This window comes from Macrobrachium nipponense, chromosome 30 (assembly GCF_015104395.2).
Source record: "Macrobrachium nipponense isolate FS-2020 chromosome 30, ASM1510439v2, whole genome shotgun sequence".
NCBI classification, from domain to species: domain Eukaryota; kingdom Metazoa; phylum Arthropoda; class Malacostraca; order Decapoda; family Palaemonidae; genus Macrobrachium; species Macrobrachium nipponense.
Window position 1 is genome coordinate 54,926,119 of NC_087218.1, and position 23,913 is coordinate 54,950,031.

The following is a 23,913-nucleotide window of genomic DNA, read 5'->3' on the forward strand; positions in this document are numbered from 1 at the left end:
TCCACTCCTACAAAAGAAAGTAAGAGACCTTTTTTGATGTTCTAATGCCAACCCAAGTCTTGCTGAAAAGATTAATCAGTAAGTAGTACTAAGTTTGAACCATGGTTACCAAAACAAGAGAAAATTATTTCCTGCTCAAGTCTCCATGACACTGAATGGAGAAAAAAAAAAAAAAAAAAAGGGGGGGGGGAATAGTGCAAAAGAAAGTTCATTGGCCCACATAGCAATACTTACATACCTGATGGCTGCTGAAGAAGCAAGTGGGTTATGGAACAAAAATTACATAAAAGCCACTCTTATTAAACCAAAAAACTAAATCATAGATAACACTGGAGTGCAGAATGATACACAACATGGGTAAGGTCTATAAGTTTTATTGGTGTAAGATAATTACAGCTATTAATATTGTGATGCTAGTACTTAAACTTGACACCAGTATTGTAATATTAAAAATACCAAAAAACAACTCCAAAGAACACTGCTCATCAAAATATTAATTTACTCTCTATGGCTTGAATAACCTGGTAAATTAAACTGCAGGATTATGGTACGTATCTTAAGCTATCATAAACATGCTTGTCATTAACCTATGTTTAAATCTTAAATCTTACCCAAGTGTTCTAAAATAATCAGTTAGATCTGCTCAAACAGAGCTGACACCCTTTAGTAGCCCCTAGTAGCGGCCCTTGCGCTCTCTACGATCTCTGTCGCGGGAACGTGATCTGGAGCGAGATCTTCGGCGATATTTCTGGCCCTCTCCATACCTGTCTGAGTGCCTCTCACGTGATCTGGAGCGAGACCTCGTTCGATGTCTGTATCTGGATCGGGATGACCTAGCAAGGAGGTTTTTCAAATGATGTGAAATTGGCTTCACGTGCCAAAAATTGCAAAAGCCACCCTTACCACACTGACCCATCTCAAACTGGCGGCAAGAAGCCTCCCGAAAATCAGCCACCGGGCAAAGGTCGCAGTAGATTGGGCGGAACATGTACCAGCGGTTGTTGAGGTCTTCTGCCGCCTTCACAGCATCTTCCTCTTGTCGAAACTTGATGTAAACATTTCCTCGTAAATGATCACACTGATTGTCACAAACACACATCTCTTCAATTTCTCCATATTTCTCCTCACATTCAAAAAATACATCTTCAAAGAAATATTCAAATTGTTCTTGGATTTCATGGTCACTCATGTTAGCCAAGTGAGATCCATCAGCAGACTTTGCAGAATTTTGTTGACTGACATACATGTTCTGCATCACAACAGTTTGGCTGCAAATAAACAGAAAACAATCAAATCATGATCAGGCAAATACCCATTTCAAAATACTGTATACAATAGTGTTTACACTAGTTACATGTTAAAGTAATGTACACCGTCACCATCATGAGTTTTTAAACAGACGTTACTAGATGCTGTCAGTTTCGTGATGAATTCTATAGAATACAAGACAGTATACTTTCAGTTACATTTACTATTAAACAACAATAAATGATAAACTTTCACTGTAAGCAAATGCCATAGGAAACTCAGGCAGATTTGGTACTACTAGTGTAGAAATTTGACATAAAAGCAACTACATTTCAAGTGCAATCAGTCATGTTTTCAATTTTAAACTGGGATAATTATTACATACTATAACTTTTCTTTCTTTAAAATGAAATTAAAATTTTTTCAACAAAAGTTAACAACTAATACTACATTCTAAAATTTGTGAATTCCCTTTTCAAATGACAGACTTTCTACTGTTTAACTTCAACTGCTTTATACATGACAATAGCTTATTGTAGTTTCCACATTAAAATATTCAAAAAATAAATTTCAGGTAGCCTGGTCCATTAAAACCTCTTACTGTTATCTCAAAAAAGCATATAAAAAGTTTAATGCTGAACCAATCTAGAGTAACTAGTGGGTTGCTACAGGGTAATGTTGAGTCATCATCACTTTGCCCTTTCATGGATTTTACAATGAAAAAGTGGTTAAGATAAAAGAGGTGGTTTAGACCTGCATAACAGTAGAAACTTGACTTGCAAAAAACTCTTGAATATGTAGATAATGCTGTGTTATTAGCAACCAACCATAACATATATGAAAGTTGTGGAAGAGAACACGACAATTATCAGAGGTGGGACTCCACAATGGCTTAAAAAATAAACATTCTCTAGGGAAGAAATGACAATTTGTCGAAAATTGCATTTTTCCTAACTATACAAACCTGAGGTCCTTTAACAATAGGAAGTAGCTAGCGGCAGCTGGAACGGTCGTAAGCTTCGAACAAGGGGAGAACGGTAGTTAACTGCTTGTCCGACAGTCGCGCGCCGCGCGACTGGGAGGTAAACAAATCACTTTTGCTTTTGGCCCATGCAAAATACGCAGAGTGAGGGGTGGCATGAGGAGGGACTATATGTAAAGGACCTCAGGTTTGTATAGTTAGGAAAAATGACAATTTGTCGAAAATTGCATTTTTCCTAACTATACAAACCTGAGGTCCTTTAACAATAGGAAGGTAACTAGCGGCAGCTGGGACGGTCGTAAGCTTCGAACAAGGGGAGAACGGTAGTTAACTGCTTGTCCGATCGTGCGCGCGCCCGCGCGCCCGAGAGGTGAAGAATCACTTTTGCTTTAGGCCCATGCAAAAAGTTGCAGAGTGAGGGGTGGCATGAGGTGGGACTATATGTAAAGGACCTCAGGTTTGTATAGTTAGGAAAAATGCAATTTTCGACAAATTGTCATTTGTTCCGATACGTAATACAAACCCTCGGTCCTTTAACAATAGGAAGACTCACTTCTTGGTGGGAGGAATCTGAGTCTTTTTGGTGAACAGACTGGTGTTCGTCCAACCCTGGAGTGCCTCCCTGGTCGTAAGAGCAAGGGAGGGATCCAAACCTCTGTCCGATTGATCGGGGTGTGCACCGCAGGATCAATGGTCAGACCTCTGGGCCAAGTACTAAGAGAGAGGCAAGCGTATCTCTTCGTACCAGCAAGCAAGAACTTGTTCCTGTTTGCAAGAGACAATCATAAAATGATGGGTTTGTCTCAATTTGGCATCCACTTCCTCCCCCTTGTTGGAGGAAGTGGTGGATATTTACTCCTATCCCTACTGAAAGGGATAGGATGGTGCTCTATTGAGTAGCTCACCTGCATCTCGTCCTTACCCAGCAGGGTGACGACCGTGTCCCTCTACCCAAAGGTAGAGGGAAGAAAAAGATGGGAAGAGGAGCCAGTCACACTCTCATTCCTCATCCATTCTTACGGTCACACCAGGACTCGATGCTGTTCAGCCTGCGAGGGTCTGGGTTAACTACACAACGTGTTGAGCAACCACCACGGTCCCAAGGAAAAAGATCCAAGGAACTGTGGGCAATATCCTGAAGGTAGAAGGAGGTGCTGCGGTCCGGTTTGGACCAGGCGCCTGCCTTCATTACCTGCGCCACGGAGAAGTTCTTGCGGAACGCGAGAGAATGATGAAGAGGCGTCCGCCCCCCACTCATCCTGGTGTCGAGTTTTTCTTCAGACAGCTCCGTCGTGCACCTTCAACGGACAAAGCAGCATAGCCTTCGTATCGAGGCGGTGACGTCCATTAGGGAGGGTATTGTGAAGGACTCGAACCAATCGTCAGTTACCGAAGGGTTCTGAGTCTTCGCTACGAAGATCGGTACGAAATCGAGCCTCACAAATCCCCATCCCTTTGTGCTTGACTTCTCAAGAGAAGTCATGCAGTTACCTAAGACGAAAAGAAGGGAATAGTCGTATGACCTATCTTCTCGACTTTGGTTATGTACAGTACTCATACTGACAAGCTATTAAGACGAAGTAATGATTGCTCTGGAACAACCGAACTAAGTCCACAGCATAGTTCGTACTGACTCGGGCGCTCTGACAGCTGCCGACTGACTGGTTCGGAATCAGTAGAGGCAAGTTGTTCAAGCATCCGGGTAAGTCACGTGACCTTCGCCCTTTAAGAGTTATGCTGAGAGACCAAACAAATAAAATATTTGTTATTCACCGATGCCGGACGGCGCGGCGATGATTCTCTTAATGCATAAGCTCAAAAGGCGAAAGTCAATTGCCTTCAAAAGACCGAGGTCCCTGATGGCAAGAAAATCTCATAGACGTTGAATCTCAGCTTAAGGAGAAACAACACTATGTGACGTTGAAGACGAAGGTAGGCAATGAATGCAACCTACGTCTTCCAGCTGAATCGAGAGAAGGAATCTCAAAGATTCTAAACCTGTGCTTACAAATGACTGAAAACGGCTAACCGCCATTTCATTGATGTCCGTTGTGCAATGAAGCGGGCGTTCTTCAGTAATGAAACACAGGGGAGAGCCGCTTGAAGAACTGCTTCTCATGGGCTGAACGTTTGGAAGTAGAGCTGGCAGGTGTGGGAGTAGGCGATGTCTTTCAATACATCTGCTAATCCGGGGTGAACAATGAACAATTGTACACCTCCGAATACAAGATATTTTGAGGACAAACTCAGATTCCGCAAAAATCATTCGCATTATCGGGATACGATGCAGCAAGAGACTATTACAGAATTCTTTTACCGTGCGGTAAACAGAAAGATGAGAGTCGAATAGATATCTCTGTTTAAAATTCTCGCAATACCGAAGACGATGAATACTAGCGTCTCTCAGCAGTAGATGGTCATTCATGTATGCGAGAATCCCCGTTAATCAAGAGAATTAAGTCCGTGATTGTTGGGCAGAGATACGGTTGTTATTCAATCAAAGCAGGTGAGAAAGACATAAACAACCGTCTATCTCAAAGCGGCAGCTGATACTGAAATGCCTCGGGCAATTCAATACGCAGTAGCTGTCGCTGATCGTTATCCCTGAGTTGCCAGTAATCCTTTCCACGAAGGAATGCGTTCGGCTAGAACCACCGAGCATAAAAAGATATGCTCGAGCAATTTATAGTTTAAGCGAACGAATTCGGAAATATAAAAGCTTAAATGGTGTTGTTGTGACAACACATAAGTATATAAAATTGAAACTGGAAACTCCTGGAGGTTGCAGGCAACCCGGGTTGCAGTTCAATTAGAATACTTTTCGTCTAAGTCGCAATCCGTAGAATAACCAGGAGTTATGCGCCTACCCCCTCGGACCATTCAACTGCTTAGCAGAATCATGTCGCGAGGTTAATATACGTAGTATATTTGTAGGATTCTGAACAACGATCTCCATCCTAAATTCTTTCCTTCAAGAAAACAAAATAAGGATTGGAGATCGACCACCTTCGTTCTCTATTAAAGAGAGTGAAGGAGAAGTCTTCCTCGAAGGAAAGCTTCAATGGTGAACAGAATACTAAGACGATAAGTTCCAGCCAAACTGGATATTCCCGTCCGTTATCTCTATTCCAGGTTGGTCGCCTACTGTGAGATAGTCTTCTTTCAGCCAGCAGTCTTCTTCCTAATGCTAGAAATTCCAGGAATTCGAGCATAGGCGAGGTTCCCGATTATCGTGTAACATATCGGGGATTCTCGTCTCGCTCACTTTGGACCGTGGTCTCGCCTAAGTGTTTGGAGATCGTAAGAAACTCTAACACTCTGAATGCGCTACGAAATTCCGTTTAGAATTCTAAGCAGTCTGCAAAACCCCCACCGAATTCGTCAAACGATATCGGCTGGTGGTCCTCTCGATTCCCGTAGAAATCGAGAATGGGGCAGGATCCCTCCTCAACGACCGGGGCTTACGTCAGGTAGGAACCGAAGGTCCCCCCTGGTAGCGGCAGTCCCAACGTGGGATCCTACAGAGAAATCTCTGTAGGATCCTTCCCCTTTCCCTCGTAGCCGTAAGGAGAGAGGGAATGGGGGAGGAATTGGATACTCGCTCGCCTTCCCAGTGGAACTAGCAGTTGGAGAAGAGTAGGAGCAGCCATCGCCTTGCGGCGATGGCCTCTCAAGTCTGGGAAAACGTATCGTCAGGAGAAAACGTTTTCCCCGAGGAGGGTTACGAACTCTCACTGTAGGTAAGGGTCTGCCGCCACTGTGAACGTCGTCTGGGTGGGCTGATCGACACCTGACAGGAGAGAGCCGATACCGTCCTCCGACTCATTCCAGTCCTCGTCAAGGTCGAAACCTCTCAGGAGGACCGAAGGAGTATTTAAATACGGTGTCCGAAGACACGTAGAAACGCCGCTGTCGCAGTAGAGGAGGAGTAGCTTGATCGACCGGCCAGAACTGAGAGAGCCTTCTTGTCCGGAGACGAGAGACTCTGGTTCAAGACAGAATCGGCAAGTCTCCGATCGCGGCATACCCACCGTCGGTTTGGGTTCCCTCTCGGGCCCCAAAACGACTCGAGCAGAGACATGGGCTCTGCTGGTGGGTAGCGGCGATCCTTCTCCCCCCCCCGGTCGTTGTGCTGACGAATCAGTGCAATAACCTGGGTAAAGTTACTCTGAATCTCGGAAGTTACAGCGTCTTGAGGAGTAGGACCGTCCAGTCCCTCCAACAAGAGCAGCTCCCAGGACCCTCCTCCTTCAGAAGAAGGACCAGCAACAGATCCCTGACGGTGCCTCCAATCACTTGCGCGTACGTCCTGGTTGGTCCTAAGACCAACCTGGCACGTGCGGCGTCGTGACGGGATCGTGAGCGGCGCATCTCTCACGATCACTCCTATATACCTCGCTCTTCCTGGCGTATGCCGAGGAAGTTGAAGGTATCGGAGAGACAGAACTGACGCTACCCTCTCTCCCCCTGACGGACGCCTCCAATCACTTGCGCGTACGTCCTGGTTGGTCCTAAGACCATACGTGGCACGTGCGGCGTCGTGACGGGATCGTGAGCGGCGCACCTCTCACGATCACTCCTAGCTACCTCGCTCTTCCCGGTGTAGCCCGAGGAAGTTGAAGGTAGTGGAGAGACAGACCTGACGCTCCCCCCCGCTCGCTGGCAGGACCAGCGTACGTGGGGGGCTGCAGCCGATCACCAACCCGCGGTGGGGATCGATCTGCAGGCCTGGCCGTGCCGCTCACCTGTGGCGAGCGGCTCGACTGAGCACGTCGACCCCCGGTCCCGTGCGTCAGACGAGCTGCTGCTGGTCACCCCGTTAATTCCGCCCGTTCCCCCTGTTGGGAGCGGCGGTCAGGTGACCTGCAGAGCTCGCTTTCGCTGTGAGACGGTGAGCGTCCTCGCGGCACGTCAAACGGCTGGTACCAGCCGAGGCTGGGACCGGCGGTCGAGGGGACCTGGGGGACCTCTTCCAGCCTTAAACCGTGGCCGGTCAGAGACCGTCACGTCCACAAACCCGAGGTACCGCTGGTCGCTGCGAGAGCGGCCGCTGGCCTGGCGAGAGTCACCTGAGGCTGGCTCTCGACATTCTTCTGCTCCGTGCCTCGGTCATGACGCTGAGCGAACTCAGGCGTCTTAACTTTGGCTGCACGGTCACCCGAAGGAGATCGTACACTCGGAACTTGTCGCGGACGAGAAACCGAGCCGGTACCTGGCTTAGCAGCAGAGCTGCCAAGACCAGGCGAGGGTGTACCAGCGGTAGCCAGCACACCCTTGGTCCCCGTCTTCTTCTTCTTCTCAGAAGGGGAGACGGGCCCCGTTCCCGAAGGAAACAGGAGGACCAGCAGAAGAACCCCCCCGTCACACCGGAATGTGACGAGCCCATTCGAAAGTTGCCCGAAGGAGTCTTCTTAGGGGGAATAACAAAACCCGGTTACCAGCTGGTCGCTGCGAGAGCGGCCGCTGGCCTGGCGAGAGTCACCTGAGCGGTTCTCGCCAGCCTTTCTGCTCCGTGCCTTGGTCTTGGCGCCGAGCGAACTCTGGCGCCGAAACTTTGGCTGCACGGTCTCCCGAGGGAGAGCGTACACTCGGGATCTCCCGCGAACGAGAGACCGAGCCGGAACCTGCGTAGCGGCATCGCCGCTAGCACCAGGCGAGGAAGTACCAGAGCTAACCGATACTCCTCTGGTCCCCGTCTATCTCTTCCATACGGAAGGGGAGACGGGCCCCGCTCCCGAGGAAGCAGGAGGACCAGCAGAAGGACCCCCCGTCCCACCGAGGTGGGACGGGCCCTTAGAAGTTCCCGAAGGAGACTTCTTAGGGGGGGGAGGCAGCCTTCTTCTTCTTCTTCGGCTTATGGCCTTAGAAGTCGAAGGGGAAGAGGCAGCAACAGACGAAGACGAAGATGACCTTCCTCTTCTTCGTCAGCTCACGCAGGACAGTCGTCAGGTCCTCCATCCAGGCCGAGTCGGGCCTATTGCCGAAGCAACACGGCCCGACTGCACCTGTCCGGAAGGACCTGGGACTGGGGAAGACACACCATGGGCAGGACCAGCATGGACAGGCGCAGGAACCAGGAGCGACAGGAACGCAACCAGCTCAGGAGCGGCAGGAACAGCGGCAGCGGTAAACACAGAAGGGACAGCCAAGCCAGTAGCGGGAACCACATCAGCGACAGGTACGGCAGGCCCAGCCATCGCCTCGTAGAATCATCGGCAGCCAGCGTGGTACTGGCGGCCGGTCCAGGGCGAGCTGCTGGAACAGCGGAAGTCTGGGGCAGCAACACGAAGAAAACACAGGCGGCGGCGGCATACCCCTCCTCGGTACGGCGGCGACCGGCCCTAGAAGCGGCAGACGGCGTCACCGACACAGCATGGGGAGTGTAGACCAGCGGGGGGAAGCAAGCATAAGCGGCCGTGAAGGTTTGGTTTTAGTTGGAGACCACTCCAAGGTCACCGCCCCATACCTCGCTAGACTTGCAGCAGATCGTGGATGCTAGGCACGCCCTGCAGCCGCAGTGGTCCATACCTGTCCAAGGTCGTCTCCCACGGATGTAGCACCTGCGGTAGCACAACAGATTAGTAAGAGGGGTTCCCTCACGCAGGGGGGAGGGGGGGGAGACATGCCCCACCCCGAACGGAAGGAAGACCCCAAAAACAAAATACGAGGAAGCTGAGCGTGGGGGCAGGAAAGAAGACGAAGAATCGGATACCAAGGGAGTCCGCGGGTAGAGCTTTCCGACGACTTCCTGGCAGACCTTCGCTTCCCCTACCCCCGCACAGCAGTGAAAAGTAATATGAAAATGCAAACAGAATACTGCACTTGCGATTCACTTTCATAGAACTTAAAGAGGGAAAATCAATTCCCGGTAAGAGCGGAAACTTGATCCATAATAATATGATGCTATCAGTAAATATATATGAAAATGAACAATACTGCACTTGCTATTTTCCCATTTCAACAGCACTAATCGTAAGGTATTAATTCCCCGGGTAAGAGCGGAAATTGATCCAAAATTAAATTTGATGCAATTAATAAATGAAAATGAAAAGAAAACTGCATTGCAAATCCACTTTCATTGCATTCTATTCATACAAAATAAGAGCTCTTGCCGAGCGCAATCAAGCTTCTCGGCAACGAACGCACAGGGCAAAAATATAATGAAAAAGAGTACTTACATCTTTCAATTACACACTTTCGCCCAAAATACATGACTCGGCGCGAGTGCGCCCGCCCTCAGCACCGAGACATAATTCAAGGTTCAATTCTGAAAAGAGCGAAATCGCCGTCTCTACGGCGATAGCTCCATGTTGATTCATAATTAAGTAATGAAAATGAAAACAGTGTACTTACAGTTTCATTTTCAAGTCAAACCAAACCATTAGTAGAAAACACAATATAAACAAAGCATACGACGATGAAGCGGGCAGAGAGCGATGACGAACACGTCCTTCACACCCGCGGCCGAAAGCAAAAGTGATTCTTCACCTCTCGGGCGCGCGGGCGCGCGCACGATCGGACAAGCAGTTAACTACCGTTCTCCCCTTGTTCGAAGCTTACGACCGTCCCAGCTGCCGCTAGTTACCTTCCTATTGTTAAAGGACCGAGGGTTTGTATTACGTATCGGAACAAATGCAATTTTCGACAAATTGTCATTTGTTCCGATACGTAATACAAACCATCGGTCCTTTAACAATAGGAAGACTCACTTCTTGGTGGGAGGAATCTGAGTCTTTTGATGAACAGACTGGTGTTCGTCCATCCCTGGAATGCCTCCCTGGTCGTAAGAGCGAGGGAGGGATCCAAGCCTCTGTCCGATTGATCGGGGTGTGCACCGCAGGATCAATGGTCAGACCTCTGGGCCGAGTACTAAGAGAGAGGCAAGCGTATCTCTTCGTACCAGCAAGCAAGAACTTGTTCCTGTTTGCAAGAGGCAACATAAAGTATGGGTTGTCTCAAGCTGGCATCCACTTCCTCCCCCTTGTTGGAGGAAGTGGTGGATATACGCTCCTATCCCTAGTGAAAGGGATAGGATGGGGCTCTGTTGAGTAGCTCACCTGCATCTTGTCCTTATCCAGCAGGGTGACGACCGTGTTCCTCTAACCACAGGTAGAGGGGAAGAAAAAGATGGGAAGAGGAGCCAGTCACACTCTCATTCACTCACCCATTCTTACGGTCACACCAGGACTCGATGCTGTTCAGCCTGCGAGGGTCTGGGTTCGCTACACAACGTGTTGCAGCCACCACGGTTCCCAAGGAAAAAGATCCAAGGACTGTGGGGCAATATCCCGAAGGTAGAAGGAAGGGCATGTGGTCTGGTTGGACCAGACCCCTGCCTTCAGTACCTGCGCCACGGAGAAGTTCTTGCGGACAAGGCAGCATCTCCTTCGCATCGAAGGCGGTGAAGTCCATTAGGGAGGGGATTGTGAACGACTCGAACCAATCGTCAGGGACCGAAGGGTTCTGAGTCTTCGCTACGAAGTTCGGTACGAAATCGAGCGTCACGGATCCCCATCCCCTGGATGCTTGACTTCGCAGAGAAGTCATGCAGTTCCTCAGAGGAAAAGAAGGAAATAGTCGCATGACCTATCCCTCTTCTCTACTTCGGTGATGTCCAGTACCCATACTGGTCTGTCCGTTTGCCACGAAGTCTCGCGCATCCTCCTATCCCCATGCAGCGAAGTTCTCGGTAGTGGATAGGACACCGACACTCCATGGTGGGTGTCAATGGTATGGGTACTGTGACAAGCTATTAAAACGAAGTAATGATTGCTTGTGTAACAACCGAACTAAGTCAACAGCGTAGTTCGTAACTGACTCGGCCGCTCTGACAGCTGCCGACTGACTGCGTTCGGTAGGAGGCAAGTTGTCAAAGCATCCGAGTAAGTCACGTGACCTTCGCCTTTAAAGGGTTATGCCGAGAGACCAAACAAATAATGTATTTGTTTGTCACCAATGCCGGACAGCGAGGTGATGATTCTCTTAAGGCATGTGCCCAACAGGCGAAAGTCAATTGCCTTCTAGAGACCGAGGTCCCTGAAGGTAAAACATCTCATGGTTGTTGAATCTCAGCTAAGGAGAAACAACACTATGTACCGTTGAAGACGAAGGTAGATATTGAATGCAACCTACGTCTTCACAGATGAATCGAGAGAAGGATTCTCAAGATTTCATAACCTGTGCTTACAAATGACTGAAAACGCTAACCGCTATTTCATGCTGTCCGGTGAGAAGTCGTAGTTGCAATGAAAGCGGGGCGTTCTTCAGTAATGAAAACACAGGGGAAAGCCGCCTGAAGAACTGCTTCTCATGGGCTGAACATTTGGAAGTAGAGCTGTCAGGTCGGAGAGTAGGCGATGTCTTCTGACACATCTCGTAATTCGGGTTGAACAATGAACAATTGTACACCTACGAATACGAGATATTTTGAAGACAAACTCAGATGTCTGCAAATCATTCGCATTATCGCAGTGCGATGCAGCGGGGAGACTTGTACAGACTTCTGTTAGTGCGGTAAACAGAAAGATGAAAGAGTCCAAGAGATATCTCTGTTGAAAATTCTCGCAATGTCGAAGGCGATGGAATCTAGCGTCACAGCAGTAGATGGTCCTTCATTATTGCGAGAATCCCCATTAATCAGAGACCTAAGTCCATGATTGTTGGGCAGAGATACGGTTCGGTAGTCAATCAAACCAGGGGAGAGAGAGACATAACTGACCGTGCATCTCGGAGGCCCAGCTGATACTAAGCTGCTGTCAGGCAGTTCAATACGCAGTAGTTGAGCCTGAGCTCTCGCCGACTCGTCATCCTGAGTTGCCATGTAATCCATTATTCCACGAAGGAATGCGTTCGGCTAGAACTACCGAGCATAAAAGATATGCTCGAGCAATATATTTAGGCGAAACGAATTTCGGTAAATATAAAAGTTGAAATGGTGTTGTCGTGACAAAACCATAAGTATATAAAATTGAAACTGAAAACTCCTGGGAGGTTGCAGACAACCCCGAGTTGCAGTTCAATTAGAATACTTCTCTTCTAAGTCGCAATCCGTAGATAAACTAGGATATGCGCCTACCCCTCGGACAATTCAACTGCTTAGTAGAATCATGTCGCGAGGTTAATATACGTAGTATATTTGTAGGATTCTGAACAACGATCTCCATCCTAAATTCTTTCCTTCAAGAAAACAAAATAAGGATTGGAGATCGACCACCTTCGATCTCTATCAAAGAGAGTGAAGGAGAAGTCTTCCTCGAAGGAAAGCTTCAATGGTGAACAGAATACTAAGACGATAGTTCAAGCCCCAAACTGGATATTCCCGTCCGATCTTCTCTATTCCAGGTTGGTCGGCCACTGTGAGATAGTTTCAGCAGCAGTTCCTTCAGCAGATTCTTACCCAATGCTAGAAATTCCAGGAATTCGGAGCATAGGCGAGGTTCCCGATTATCGTGTATATCGGGGATTCTCGTCTCGCTCACGTTGGACCGTGGGTCTCGCGTAAGTGTTTGGAGATCGTAAAAAACTCTAACACTGAATGTGCTAGAAATTCCGTAGAATTCTAAGCAGTCTGCGAAACCCCCACCGAATTCGTCAAACGATATCGGCTGGTGGTCCTCTCGATTCCCGTAGAAATCGAGAATGGGGCAGGATTCCTCCTCAACGACCGGGGCTTACGTCAGGTAGGACCCGAAGGTGGGCCCCCCGGTAGCGCAGTCCGAACGTGGGATCCTACAGAGAAATCTCTGTAGGATCCCTCCCCTTTCCCTCGTAGCCGTAAGGAGAGAGGGAATGGGGGAGGAATTGGATACTCGCTCGCCTTCCAGTTGGAACTAGCGGTAGGAGAAGGGTAGGAGCAGCCATCGCCTTGCGGCGATGGCCTCTCAGTCTGGGAAAACGTATCGTCAGGAGAAAACGTTTTCCCGCGGAGGGTTACGAACCTCACTGTAGGTAAGGGTCTGCCGCCACTGTCGTCTGGGTGGGGCTGATCGACACCTGACAGGAGAGAGCCGATACCGTCCTCCGACTCATTCCAGTCCTCGTCGAGGTCGAAACCTCTCAGGAGGACCGAAGGAGTATTTAAATACGGTGTCCGAAGACACGTAGAAACGCCGCTGTCGCAGTAGAGGAGGTGGAAGTTGCTTGATCGATTGGCCAGAACTGAGAGAGCCTTCTTGTCCGGAGACTAGAGACTCTGGTTCGAGACAGAATCGGCAAGCTCCGATCGCGGCAGACCCACCGTCGGTTTTGGTTTCCCTCTCGGGCCCCAAAACGACTCGAGCAGAGACGTGGGCTCTGCTGGTGGGAGCGGCAATCCTTCCGCAAGGTCATTATGCTGACGAATCAGCTTTAATGACTTCTGCAAATTCCTCTGTATCTCGGGAGTAAACCGCGTCTTTGCGGAGTAGGACCGTCCAGTCCCTCCAACAAGAACAGATCCCGAGATACTCCTCCTTCAGAAGGAGGAACAGCGGCAGACCCCTGACGGTCGCCTCCAGCTACTTGCGCGTATGTCCTGGTCGGTCCTAGAACCGTGCCTGGTCCATACGGCGTCATAGCGGGATCGCGAGCGGCGCACCTCTCGCGATCCCTCATAGGTACCTCGCTCCTCCCGGTGTAGCCCGAGGAGGTTGAAGGTACAGGAGAGGCAGACCTGACGCTCCCCCCTAGCTCGCTGGCAGGACCAGCGTGCTTGGAGGGCTGCTGCTGATCGTCCACACCCGCGGTGGCGATCGAGCAGCAGGCCTAGCTTTGCCGCTCGCCTGGGGCGAGAGGCTCGGCTAAGAACGTCGACGCTGATCTCTAGCGTCAGGCGAGCTGTTGCTGGTTACCGTCTCCGCCCGGTCCCGATGGGAGCGGCGTCAGGTGACCTGCTAGGCTCGCTGTCCGCGGGGGGGGGGGGGGGAGGAGAGACCGGCGAGCGTCCTCTCGGCGTGTCGAGCCGCTGGTACCAGAAAACCGTGGCTGGTACCGACGGCCGCGGGGACCCCTTCCTCGCCTCAACTCGTGGCTGGTCAGCGACCGTCACGTCAACCCGAGCAGCCAGCTGGTCGCTGCGAGAGCGTCCACTGGCCTGGCGAGAGTCGTCTGCACGACACTCGCCAGTCTTCTGCTCCGCGCTTCGGTCTTGACGGCGAGCGAGCTCGGGTGTCAAGACTTTGGCTGGACGGTCTCCCGCGGGAGACCGTCCACTCGGTACTTCTCGCTAACGAGAAGCCGAGGCGGATCCTGGTTTAGCGGCAGAACCGCTAGAACCAGGCGAGGAAGTGCCAGCCGAAGCTGGTACTCCTCTGGTCCCCGTCTTCTTCTCCTTGCTTGGTAGAAGAAAAGACGGGCCCTGTTCCCGAGGGAGCAGGGGGACCAGCAGAAGAGCTCCCCGAATCGCCGGAGCGAGACGGGCCCTTAGAAGGTCCCGAAGGAGCCTTCTTAGGGGGGAAAACCCGGGTTACCAGCTGGTCGCTGCAAGAGCGGCCGCTGGCCTGGCAAGAGTCACCTGAGCGTCTCTCACCAGCCTTCTGCTCCGTGCCGCGTCTTGGCGCCGAGCGAACTCTGGCGCCGAAACTTGGCTGCACGGTCTCCCGAGGGAGAACGTACACTCGGGATCTCTCGCGAACGAGAGACCGAGCCGGAACCTGACGTAGCGGCATCGCCGCTAGCACCAGGCGAGGAAGTACCAGAGCTAACCGATACTCCTCTGGTCCCCGTCTATCTCTTCCTTACGGAAGGGGAGACGGGCCCCGCTCCCGAAGGAGCAGGAGGACCAGCAGAAGGACCCCCTTAGAAGTTCCCGAAGGAGACTTCTTAGGGGGGGAAGGCAGCCTTCTTCTTCTTCGGCTTATGGGCCTTAGAAGTCGAAGGGGAAGAGGCAGCAGCAGACGATGAAGACGAAGATGACAGCTTCCTCTTCTCCTCTTCCTCGTCAGCTCACGCAGGACAGTCGTCAGGTCCTCCATCCAGGCCGGAAGCCGGGGCTATTGCCGAAGCAACACGGCCCGACTGCACCTGTCCGGAAGGACCTGGGACTGGGGAAGACACACCGTGGGCAGGACCAGCATGGACAGGCTCAGGAACCAGGAGCGACAGGAACAGCAACCAGACAGCCAGGACGGCAGGAACAGCGGCAGCGGTAGGACCCAGAAAGGGACAGCCAAGCCAACAGCGGGAATCACATCAGCGGCAGGTACGGCAGGCCCAGCGATCGCCTCGTAGAATCATCGGCAGCCAGCGGGCGAGCTGCTGGAACAGCGGAAGTCTGGGGCAGGCAACACGAAGAAAACAGGCGGCGGCGGCAACCCCACCTCGGTACGGCGGCGGCCCTAGTAGCGGCAGACGGCGTCATCGACACAGCATGGGGAGTGTAGACCAGGAGGGGGGGGAGCAGCATAAGCGGCCGTGGTAGTAGTGGAGACCGCCCCAGACCTCGCTAGACGCTGCAGCAGCCCGTGGATGCTAGGCACGCCCTGCCGCCGCGGTGGTCCATACCTGTCCAAGGTCGTCTCCCACGGATGTAGCACCTGCGGTAACATAGATAGATTAGTAAGAGGGGTTCCCTCACGCACGGGGGGAAGACATGCCCCATCCCGAACGCAAGGAAGACCCCCAAATACAAAATACAACGAAGAAGCTGAGCGGAGGGCAGGAAGGAGGACGAAGAATCGGATACCAAGGGAGTCGCGGGAGAGCTTTCCGACGACTTCCTGGCAGACCTTCGCTTCCCTACCCCCGCACAGCAGTGAAAAGTAATATGAAAATGAAAACAGAATACTGACCCTTGCGATTCACTTAATTTAGAACCTAAAGGGAAAAGATCAATTCCCGGGTGGAAGAACGGAAACTTCAATCCAATAATATTGATGCTATCATAAAATATATATGAAAATGAACCGAATACTGCACTTGCGATTTCACTTTCACATAAAAAAAAAAACGTAAGGATCAATTCCCGGGTAAGAACGAAAATTGATCCAAATTAAATTTCATGCAAATAAATAAATGAAAATGAAAAGAATTTTGCAATTGCGAATCCACTTTCATTGCATTCTATTATACAAAATTAAAAGGCTCGTGCCGAGCGCAATCACACTCTCGGTAACGAACGCACAGGGCAAAAATATAATGAAAAGAGTACTTACATTTTTCAATTACACACTTTCGCCCAAAATACATGACTCGGCGCGAGCGCGCCCGCCCTCGGCACCGAGACATAATTCAAGGGTTCAATTCATGAAAAGAGAGGAAATCGCCGCATCTACGGCGATAATTCCATGTTGGTTCATAATTAAGTAATGAAAATGAAAACAGTGTACTTACAGTTTCATTTTCAAGTCAAACAAACCATTAGTAGAAAACACAATATAAACAAAGCATACGACGATGAAGCGGGCAGAGAGCGATGACGAACACGTCCTTCACACCCGCGGCCGAAAGCAAAAGTGATTTGTTTACCTCCCAGTCGCGCGGCGCGCGACTGTCGGACAAGCAGTTAACTACCGTTCTCCCCTTGTTCGAAGCTTACGACCGTTCCAGCTGCCGCTAGCTACTTCCTATTGTTAAAGGACCGATGGTTTGTATTACGTATCGGAACAAATAACACTAAACTGAGAAAGGATTAATACTTGGAAAAACTGACAGCCAATATATGTCCTCTCTAAGTTCAAATTAAGTTAAACCTCAAACAAGCAAATACAAAATGGGCAAGGGAATATATGGAAATCAAACAAACTGAAATTGTACACAAGAATGAATATACATGCCTTGCATGATCTGCATTGCTATACAGACATGGATTATGGTATCACAACATTACCATGTCTAAATGGCTTGCTTTGGGAGTAAAGCTCAAGAAAGGATATTAGGAATCCTATGACAGGACAGTGAGCAATATACCATCAGAACAGATGTTTTTTCTACCATCCTACTATTCTCAGTCTGGTATCATCTTAGAATACATCAGAATTAAACTAGGAACAACTTAATATAATTAGAATGAAATGTAAATATCTACAAAGTACTATTCTTGTTTTGATATCTGTAGAGGAAGAAATTACTTACTACATTAATGGTGTACTAATAAAGAAAATTAATTGCAAAGTGGAAATTATAAAGGACCAAGACAATTATGGGAAAGGCACCCATGATCAAAAACACAACGCTTAAAAGGTAATCTACTGAGAAAAGTTTCATGCAAAAAAGGCAGAGATTAAATCACATACTTGTGGCTTTTGAAAAGGGATGCATCACTTATGAAATAATTAATTTTTCAATATGAAGGCTGAGGGTATTGGAGGGTTATATTGAGCTAGTGATGTTACTTAACATATAGGTATGTATGAGAAAAAATTGATGAAACTGGGATATAGCTAAGAAACTGAAAAACGTGCATCTGATTAGTAGAGTACCAAGATCTCCAAATGGTACATAAGGCCTGTATTACACTAATTCGCTAATGACTGATGGTCTGAGAAAGATGAGATAGTCATATTAAGAAAAAGGAATTGGGATAGAGGTTATCTTCTGTGGGAAAGAGATTCAAAGGTTATGGTTATGGCAAGTGATGCACAGGAATAGGGATCATTTCGCCAGAAAAGCAAATCATGAACACAGCATGTCAGACTTGTTGGAAGGCCCACGGAATTGTGAAAAAAGGCGAGATAAAGGCCAAGACCTTTTGTAAGTTGAGGAGCATAAGAAAGACAAGATAAGAGAACTCATTCCATGTCTGACACTTTAAAGCTACAAGCCAAAGAAAAACCATTATGATTATAGAATTGACAGCAAATAAACAAGCCTGCTCCAAAGTAAATTCTTAACAACACTACACTGTTACTCTGAGGTACTAAAACCTGGATATATTGCACACTACAGAATTATATTCACTGTATGCACTGGGAAAAGGCTGTTTACTGTATTGTCTGGTGATGGTTGGGGGGAGGGGGTCTGCATTCTACATACAGGGAATTCTCTATATCAAGTATCTCAGGTCTCTATATCAAGTATCTCAGGTCAAGATAATTTTCAATAGGCACAAATCAATACAGGCAGTCCCTGGGTTACGACAGGTTCGGCTTAAGGCGCTTTTCAATTATATTCATCAGAAATTATTTCAAGGGTTACGACGCCTACAACGCTCCTCTGGCAGAAGAAATATGACACCAAAAATGCAAAATAATCAATATTAGAAGGTTTTCTTGATGTAAAATGCAATAAGAATGCAGTTTACATAGTTTTCAAAGCACCCAATGCATTAAAAGTAAGGGTTTCTTAGGATTTTTGATGAAGTTCCGGCTTCCGACAATTTTTGGGTTACAACGCGTCTCAAGAATGGAACCGCCGTCGTAACCCAGGGTCTGCCTGTAATCTTATGTAACAACCTCTAAGGTCATCAATTTGCTAAGTAAACTTTCAAAGAATGGAAAGACAAAGTGAAACCCTCATGTGGAAATTTATTTGAAGAAAAAACAAAAAGAAAAGAAGAACTATGAAAGCACTTACCTGTATTGGGGTTTATTGTGTTTCCTAGAGCATCTTTCACTGTGGCGACAAGCTCCTGTTTTGATATAAAACGAACAGTTGACTTTATCCTTCTCCGTTCCATAAATGGAAGCAAGGTATTCTGCTCCTGACATAGACATCTTGAATGATTCTGTGATTTAAAAAAAATTCCATAGTAAAAATACAACAGTATACTGCATCAAATAAATTATAACTGCATAACACAATTATGCATCATAACTTGAAGCCTATAATCATGGAATTTTAATAGCTCTTGTATAAATAATTAGAGTATCAAGAGGCATCAAATATTAGAAAAAAAAAAACTTGTGCATAAACAACCTACAGCCCAAGCATATCAAACCCTGGTCAAGCACAATGCATACACAGCCTTCCTTAAGCAAACACTACAAGGTCAACAGCTGAAATGGAAAAATGTTCCGCCAATAAGTTTCTGAATAAATCCCTAAGTTTTTATTATTTCTATTCAGGAATTCTTTCTACATTACTGCCCACCTTTTTCATGACTTACTAATCAGTCTGACAGTACTCATTCACATGCACAATTTTCTTTCTGTAAGGAAACACCTCAAAATACCTCCATTTTCCTTTTTCTATACCACACATTTCATTACCTCCTCAATTTGGCCTTTATCTCTTTTCATGCAACCATTAACAAAAAATACCCCATACAGACACCTGGAGTTTTGCACTTTTCTACATTCTTCCATCCTACTCCAGTGATTCTCAATCAAGGGGTCATAAAACATGCCACAAGCCTCTTTATTACCTAAAACATCCATAAAACAGTGTATAAGTAATAACATTATCCATCATCCTTAAAAGGTGTTCAGTGAGACCTTTTAAGGGGGCCGGCCGGCTAATGCCATTTTTTAAGGACAGGACTTTGATATTCATACCACTTAATAAGGTGACTTGGGACATCTCCAAACTGCATATGATTTTCGCCTCTGACCTTCGGTTTTGTGACGCCAGGGCGATTTATCCAGAAAATAACCATTTTTCAAATTCTATCTCCTCCCTTGATATTTAATATGAAGACCTGGGATTACTACCATATATAGACCTGATGTAGACCTCCAATCGAATGGAGTGTTTTTTTCCTAAAAGTCATTTTTTTGCTAGATATGAATTTTTCAATATGGTAAAAAATAAACCCTATAAATCAGGAGAAAAAAAATTAATAAAAAAAAGACGAAACAAAAATTGAAAAAAAAGGGCTCTATTTGATTGTTCTATAATGTCTTTCTGAGTTATATACCAAATTCCAATGTTATAGCTTTAAAACTAAGTGAGAAGATAGATTTTGAAGGTCAATAAGTATAGTTTTGAGATACGGGCGTTCAAAGTTTTCCTTCGTATTTCTATAAAGACAATGTTAATAAATAATGATTATTATGAATGTATATTTCTTTTTTGTGTATTAATAAACCAAAACTATTTTATTTATCATAATTTAATCCTAAATGATGATCCTTTTGCTTATATATCGCAGCCTGGGGCACTGCTTGAGGCAAGATGGGGCACTCCTTCCTACGCAATTCTCTCTCTCCCCTTCACTAACTCGGCTTATTACTGCGAATTTTCTTCTTCTGTATGTTAGCGAGATGTTTTCCTTGTATTTTCCTCTTTGGCCCCCTTAACTATTAAAGTTACTGTTTTCCATTTATTATAAATGATGTTTTATTTAATATGGAAAATAAACATACCTAATATAACAACACTTTTCCAAGCATTATTCCATATATCATACTCCTATACAATAGTACTATAAAATACAGCTGTATTTCATTCATACACATTCATGTTGAAGATTGTAAATGGTCACATAATGACTTTCATCAGATCTTTTGGGATCAAAAGTGAATTTGTAACTTATCACTTTGGATTTTCTTTGGTTTAAAACTTGAATATACCACTGCAACTTGCCTGAAGGCATTCTTATAATAAATACTAAGAAAAATGTTAATTGAAAAAATCCAAACTGTATAAAACAGCCTAAGTTAACCTACACTTATTCCTCATTGTATATATTATGTTAGATATTAATTTCATACAAATTATATATGAATTGCATATTTTATTTTTCATTTTATGTCATACCAAAGATTGTCTACCATACAGAACTAGAGTTTCAGATAGCACATTAGGCTAACCTAGATCCCAGACTTCTGGATCCTTCCTCAGGGTGAGTGTATTGTTTTAGTTTGTTTGTATGGTGTTTTTACGTTACATAGAAACAGTGGTTATTCAGCAACAGGACCAACGGCTTTACGTGACTTCCAAACCATGTTGTGAGTGAACTTCTATCACCAGAAATACACATCTCTGACCTCTAAATTGAATGGCCAAGTATCGAAATTGCGACCAACGAGTTGGCAGGCCAAGACCAAACCGATCATGCCACCGAGGCACTTCAGGGCGAGTGTAGAATGACAGAAACGAGTTCTGCAGACGATAACAAACCCACCCTTTCCTAGAATGCCATGTCCTGACCTAACCAGACCTTACCTTCCCAACCTCACTTAGGGCAATATGCCCTGACCTGGCAGGAGGGGCTGTGCCCCCTGGAAACCCCATAAGTAGCTAACACTTAACATCAGCTGCAATTTAACCTAACCAATTTCTATACAAACAATTAGGCTAGCTTTTTGACTGCAACCTATTAGGGTAAAAAACCGCATGGTACAGGGGTGGACCATGTACGATCAATGTGTACAACCCCAAGAAAAGTACATTATAACACGTCCTGACACCGGAGTAGAGGTCTTTAGCTCCGTTTCTTACCAACAACAAGTCGTGTCTGATGCCCATCTCCGATGTCAGGACGCGTTAAAATGTACTTTTTTCGGGGTTGTACACATTGATCGTACATGGTCCACCCCTGTACCATGCGGTTTTGTACCCTAGTTCCGCACGAACTGTAAGGAACATAACCGCGGATAAGACATCCACTAGGGATTGGGGCGTCCAATGTATTTCGTCGTGTTTAGTACTGTCCCCTGGGGATTAATTACAGTCGTCCGAATAAATGTTACTTAAAAGTCTTGTTCAGGAGGTAAAACTGCACAGAAATACCGCAACTGCCAAAGTCTAGGCCGCCACGGATTAGTACCCTAGATCTTCCGTAAATTTTAGTCCTTTGATCCATCCCATAAAAGCCTTGTTTTACCTAGTATATTATAAAATAAACAATGAGAAACGTTAGTAACGCATAGGCCTAAAGAGAAGGGCCAAGTCTTGTTTACCATGCCTTCTGCGTACTCCTACACCTTGTGTTTGGCTCCTTATTTCACATTCTCGCCGCACTATACTACCTAAAATACCTTGACATAAACTCTAAAATACTCCAGTCACACTTTGGAATTACTGTAGTAACCGAATGTTGGCAAACACTGAGCCAAAATTAAATTTCGAGTACCGGTAAATGAAGCCGAGTTTGGGCCTACCCCAGATTCAGTCACGCCACTAAACTTCCATTATCGCCATAATTAACACTTAAATTATATCTCAATTACTTGAATTTCAGTAAAATACCTCACCTTAGGCCTACAGGGTCCAGAATATCAAGGTCGGAGACGAAATCTAGGGAAAGAAACGAAATATCGGGAACTAAATTCGTTTGTAGACGTACGCAGATACACAATCAACAGGAAGGCTTAGCCAGCATACATTAGAAGTCGTACAGTAAAGGTGACGACTGAGTTACCTCGAGCAAGCGTAAATTCCCATCAGAGACGTTTGGCGGCGAACATTAGTTGGAAATAACTGCTGGATTTATGTAAATGCCTCAACCAATGTTTAAAATATATTATATGAATTTCATTATATTACACATTTTGCCAAAATCATGGGCTGAATATAAACACACATTCGGAGTCGGACAATAAACTTAAGCAAGAGTACATTCACGTCAGACATTATGGCAGCGAACACTTTGTTAACAGAGTTTCTAGATGTATATTAACCTAAATAGTTTAAAATACATTTTAGAAATGTTATCATATTATAGATGTTCCCAAAATTATGTACTTGTAATATACGCAGACTTATTAAAACTGAAACCAACACTTGACGGCGACAGAGTTGCTGCTTGCTGGGTGCGTACACTTCGGACAGCGAACACTTGGCTTAGACGCTGTTGCTGCTGGATTCATATATTTCATAATTAATGTTAGCATGATTTTATAGGAATATAATTATATTGGGTACGTTCCATAAATCATAGAATTGCTGAGTAAGATATATAAACCAATTAAAGCTGCAACCACGATTTGGACCGTGGATAAAACACATTTTTGGAGGCGAACATTTGGTAGAGCAAGTGGTTGGATTCGCATATACCATAACACTTGATAAAATACTTAGTAAAACATCATTACATACGTTCACAAAATCATGAAGTTAAGTATGCCGATCAGTTCAAACTTAAATAATGCACGCGATGGGTCTCAAATCATCCTTCGAAATGGCAAAAATTAAAATATTTTTTCCAGCACTATAGGAAACAAACGTACCACTTGCTGTAATAGACCTGACATAACCGCTTTAAATGTTTGTGTTTCACAACAGTCTCCTCCTGTTTTTCGGGGCCATCTTTCATCTCTCACCTCACTAGCCTGGTTATTGTGGGGAGACTGGTCGGTCACTCATATTATGGGAAAAATCAATATTTTCCCAAAGATTCCACGAAAGTGAAGTAGAACTGTTCAGAGTGATAACCTTTATCCTCCCTGCCAATGTTTAGCAGACCTCTAAATTGCTTCTACAGAAAGCAGCAAACACATATAAGTACAGAGTAATCGAGCAAGATAACCCAATATTCTAATGACAATGGTACCACCTGGTAGCGAAAGCTACAATATTTATTTCCCCTCTTTCTTCCCGGGGGAAATTCTACTGTCGATTTGGATTTTATGGATAAATTTCAATTTATCTAAAATTAATGCAAAGTTATCAAGGAAAACGTAAGTTAATGAGGGTAGGTCCACACCAAAGACAATATTGTCTGTAATCTCCAGCGTTAATTTTGTCAAAGTTGGCTTGATATATAAATATATATATATATATATCTATATATATATATAGATAGTGCGTATATATATATCTATATACTAATATATTTGTGTCCTGATTTATAATAATATAACGCTAAATTCTTGGTTTTCATAAAA

General features: G+C 46.2%; 1 protein-coding gene across 1 annotated transcript; it reads right to left on the minus strand.

The window, feature by feature from the left end:
* Nucleotides 1-358: 358 nt before the first annotated feature.
* Nucleotides 359-22,438, minus strand: LOC135202533 (splicing factor U2af 38 kDa subunit-like). The gene is made up of 3 exons (XM_064231997.1): nt 22,282-22,438; nt 18,719-18,869; nt 359-1,268 (listed from the first exon to the last, which is right to left on the minus strand). The coding sequence occupies exons 2-3, from the start codon at nt 18,856-18,858 to the stop codon at nt 674-676; spliced, it is 735 nt and encodes a 244-aa protein (XP_064088067.1). The 5' UTR covers nt 18,859-18,869; nt 22,282-22,438; the 3' UTR covers nt 359-673.
* Nucleotides 22,439-23,913: the final 1,475 nt, after the last annotated feature.

What these genes read in the sequence shown, in the direction of transcription:
- LOC135202533 (XM_064231997.1), bottom strand. Translation starts at nt 18,858, where the DNA reads ATGTCTATGTCAGGAGCAGAATACCTTGCTTCCATTTATGGAACGGAG. An exon ending in CACAATAAACCCCAATACAG is followed by an intron (nt 1,269 to 18,718) that starts GTAAGTGCTTTC and finishes GTTTATTTGCAG; the next exon opens with CCAAACTGTTGTGATGCAGA.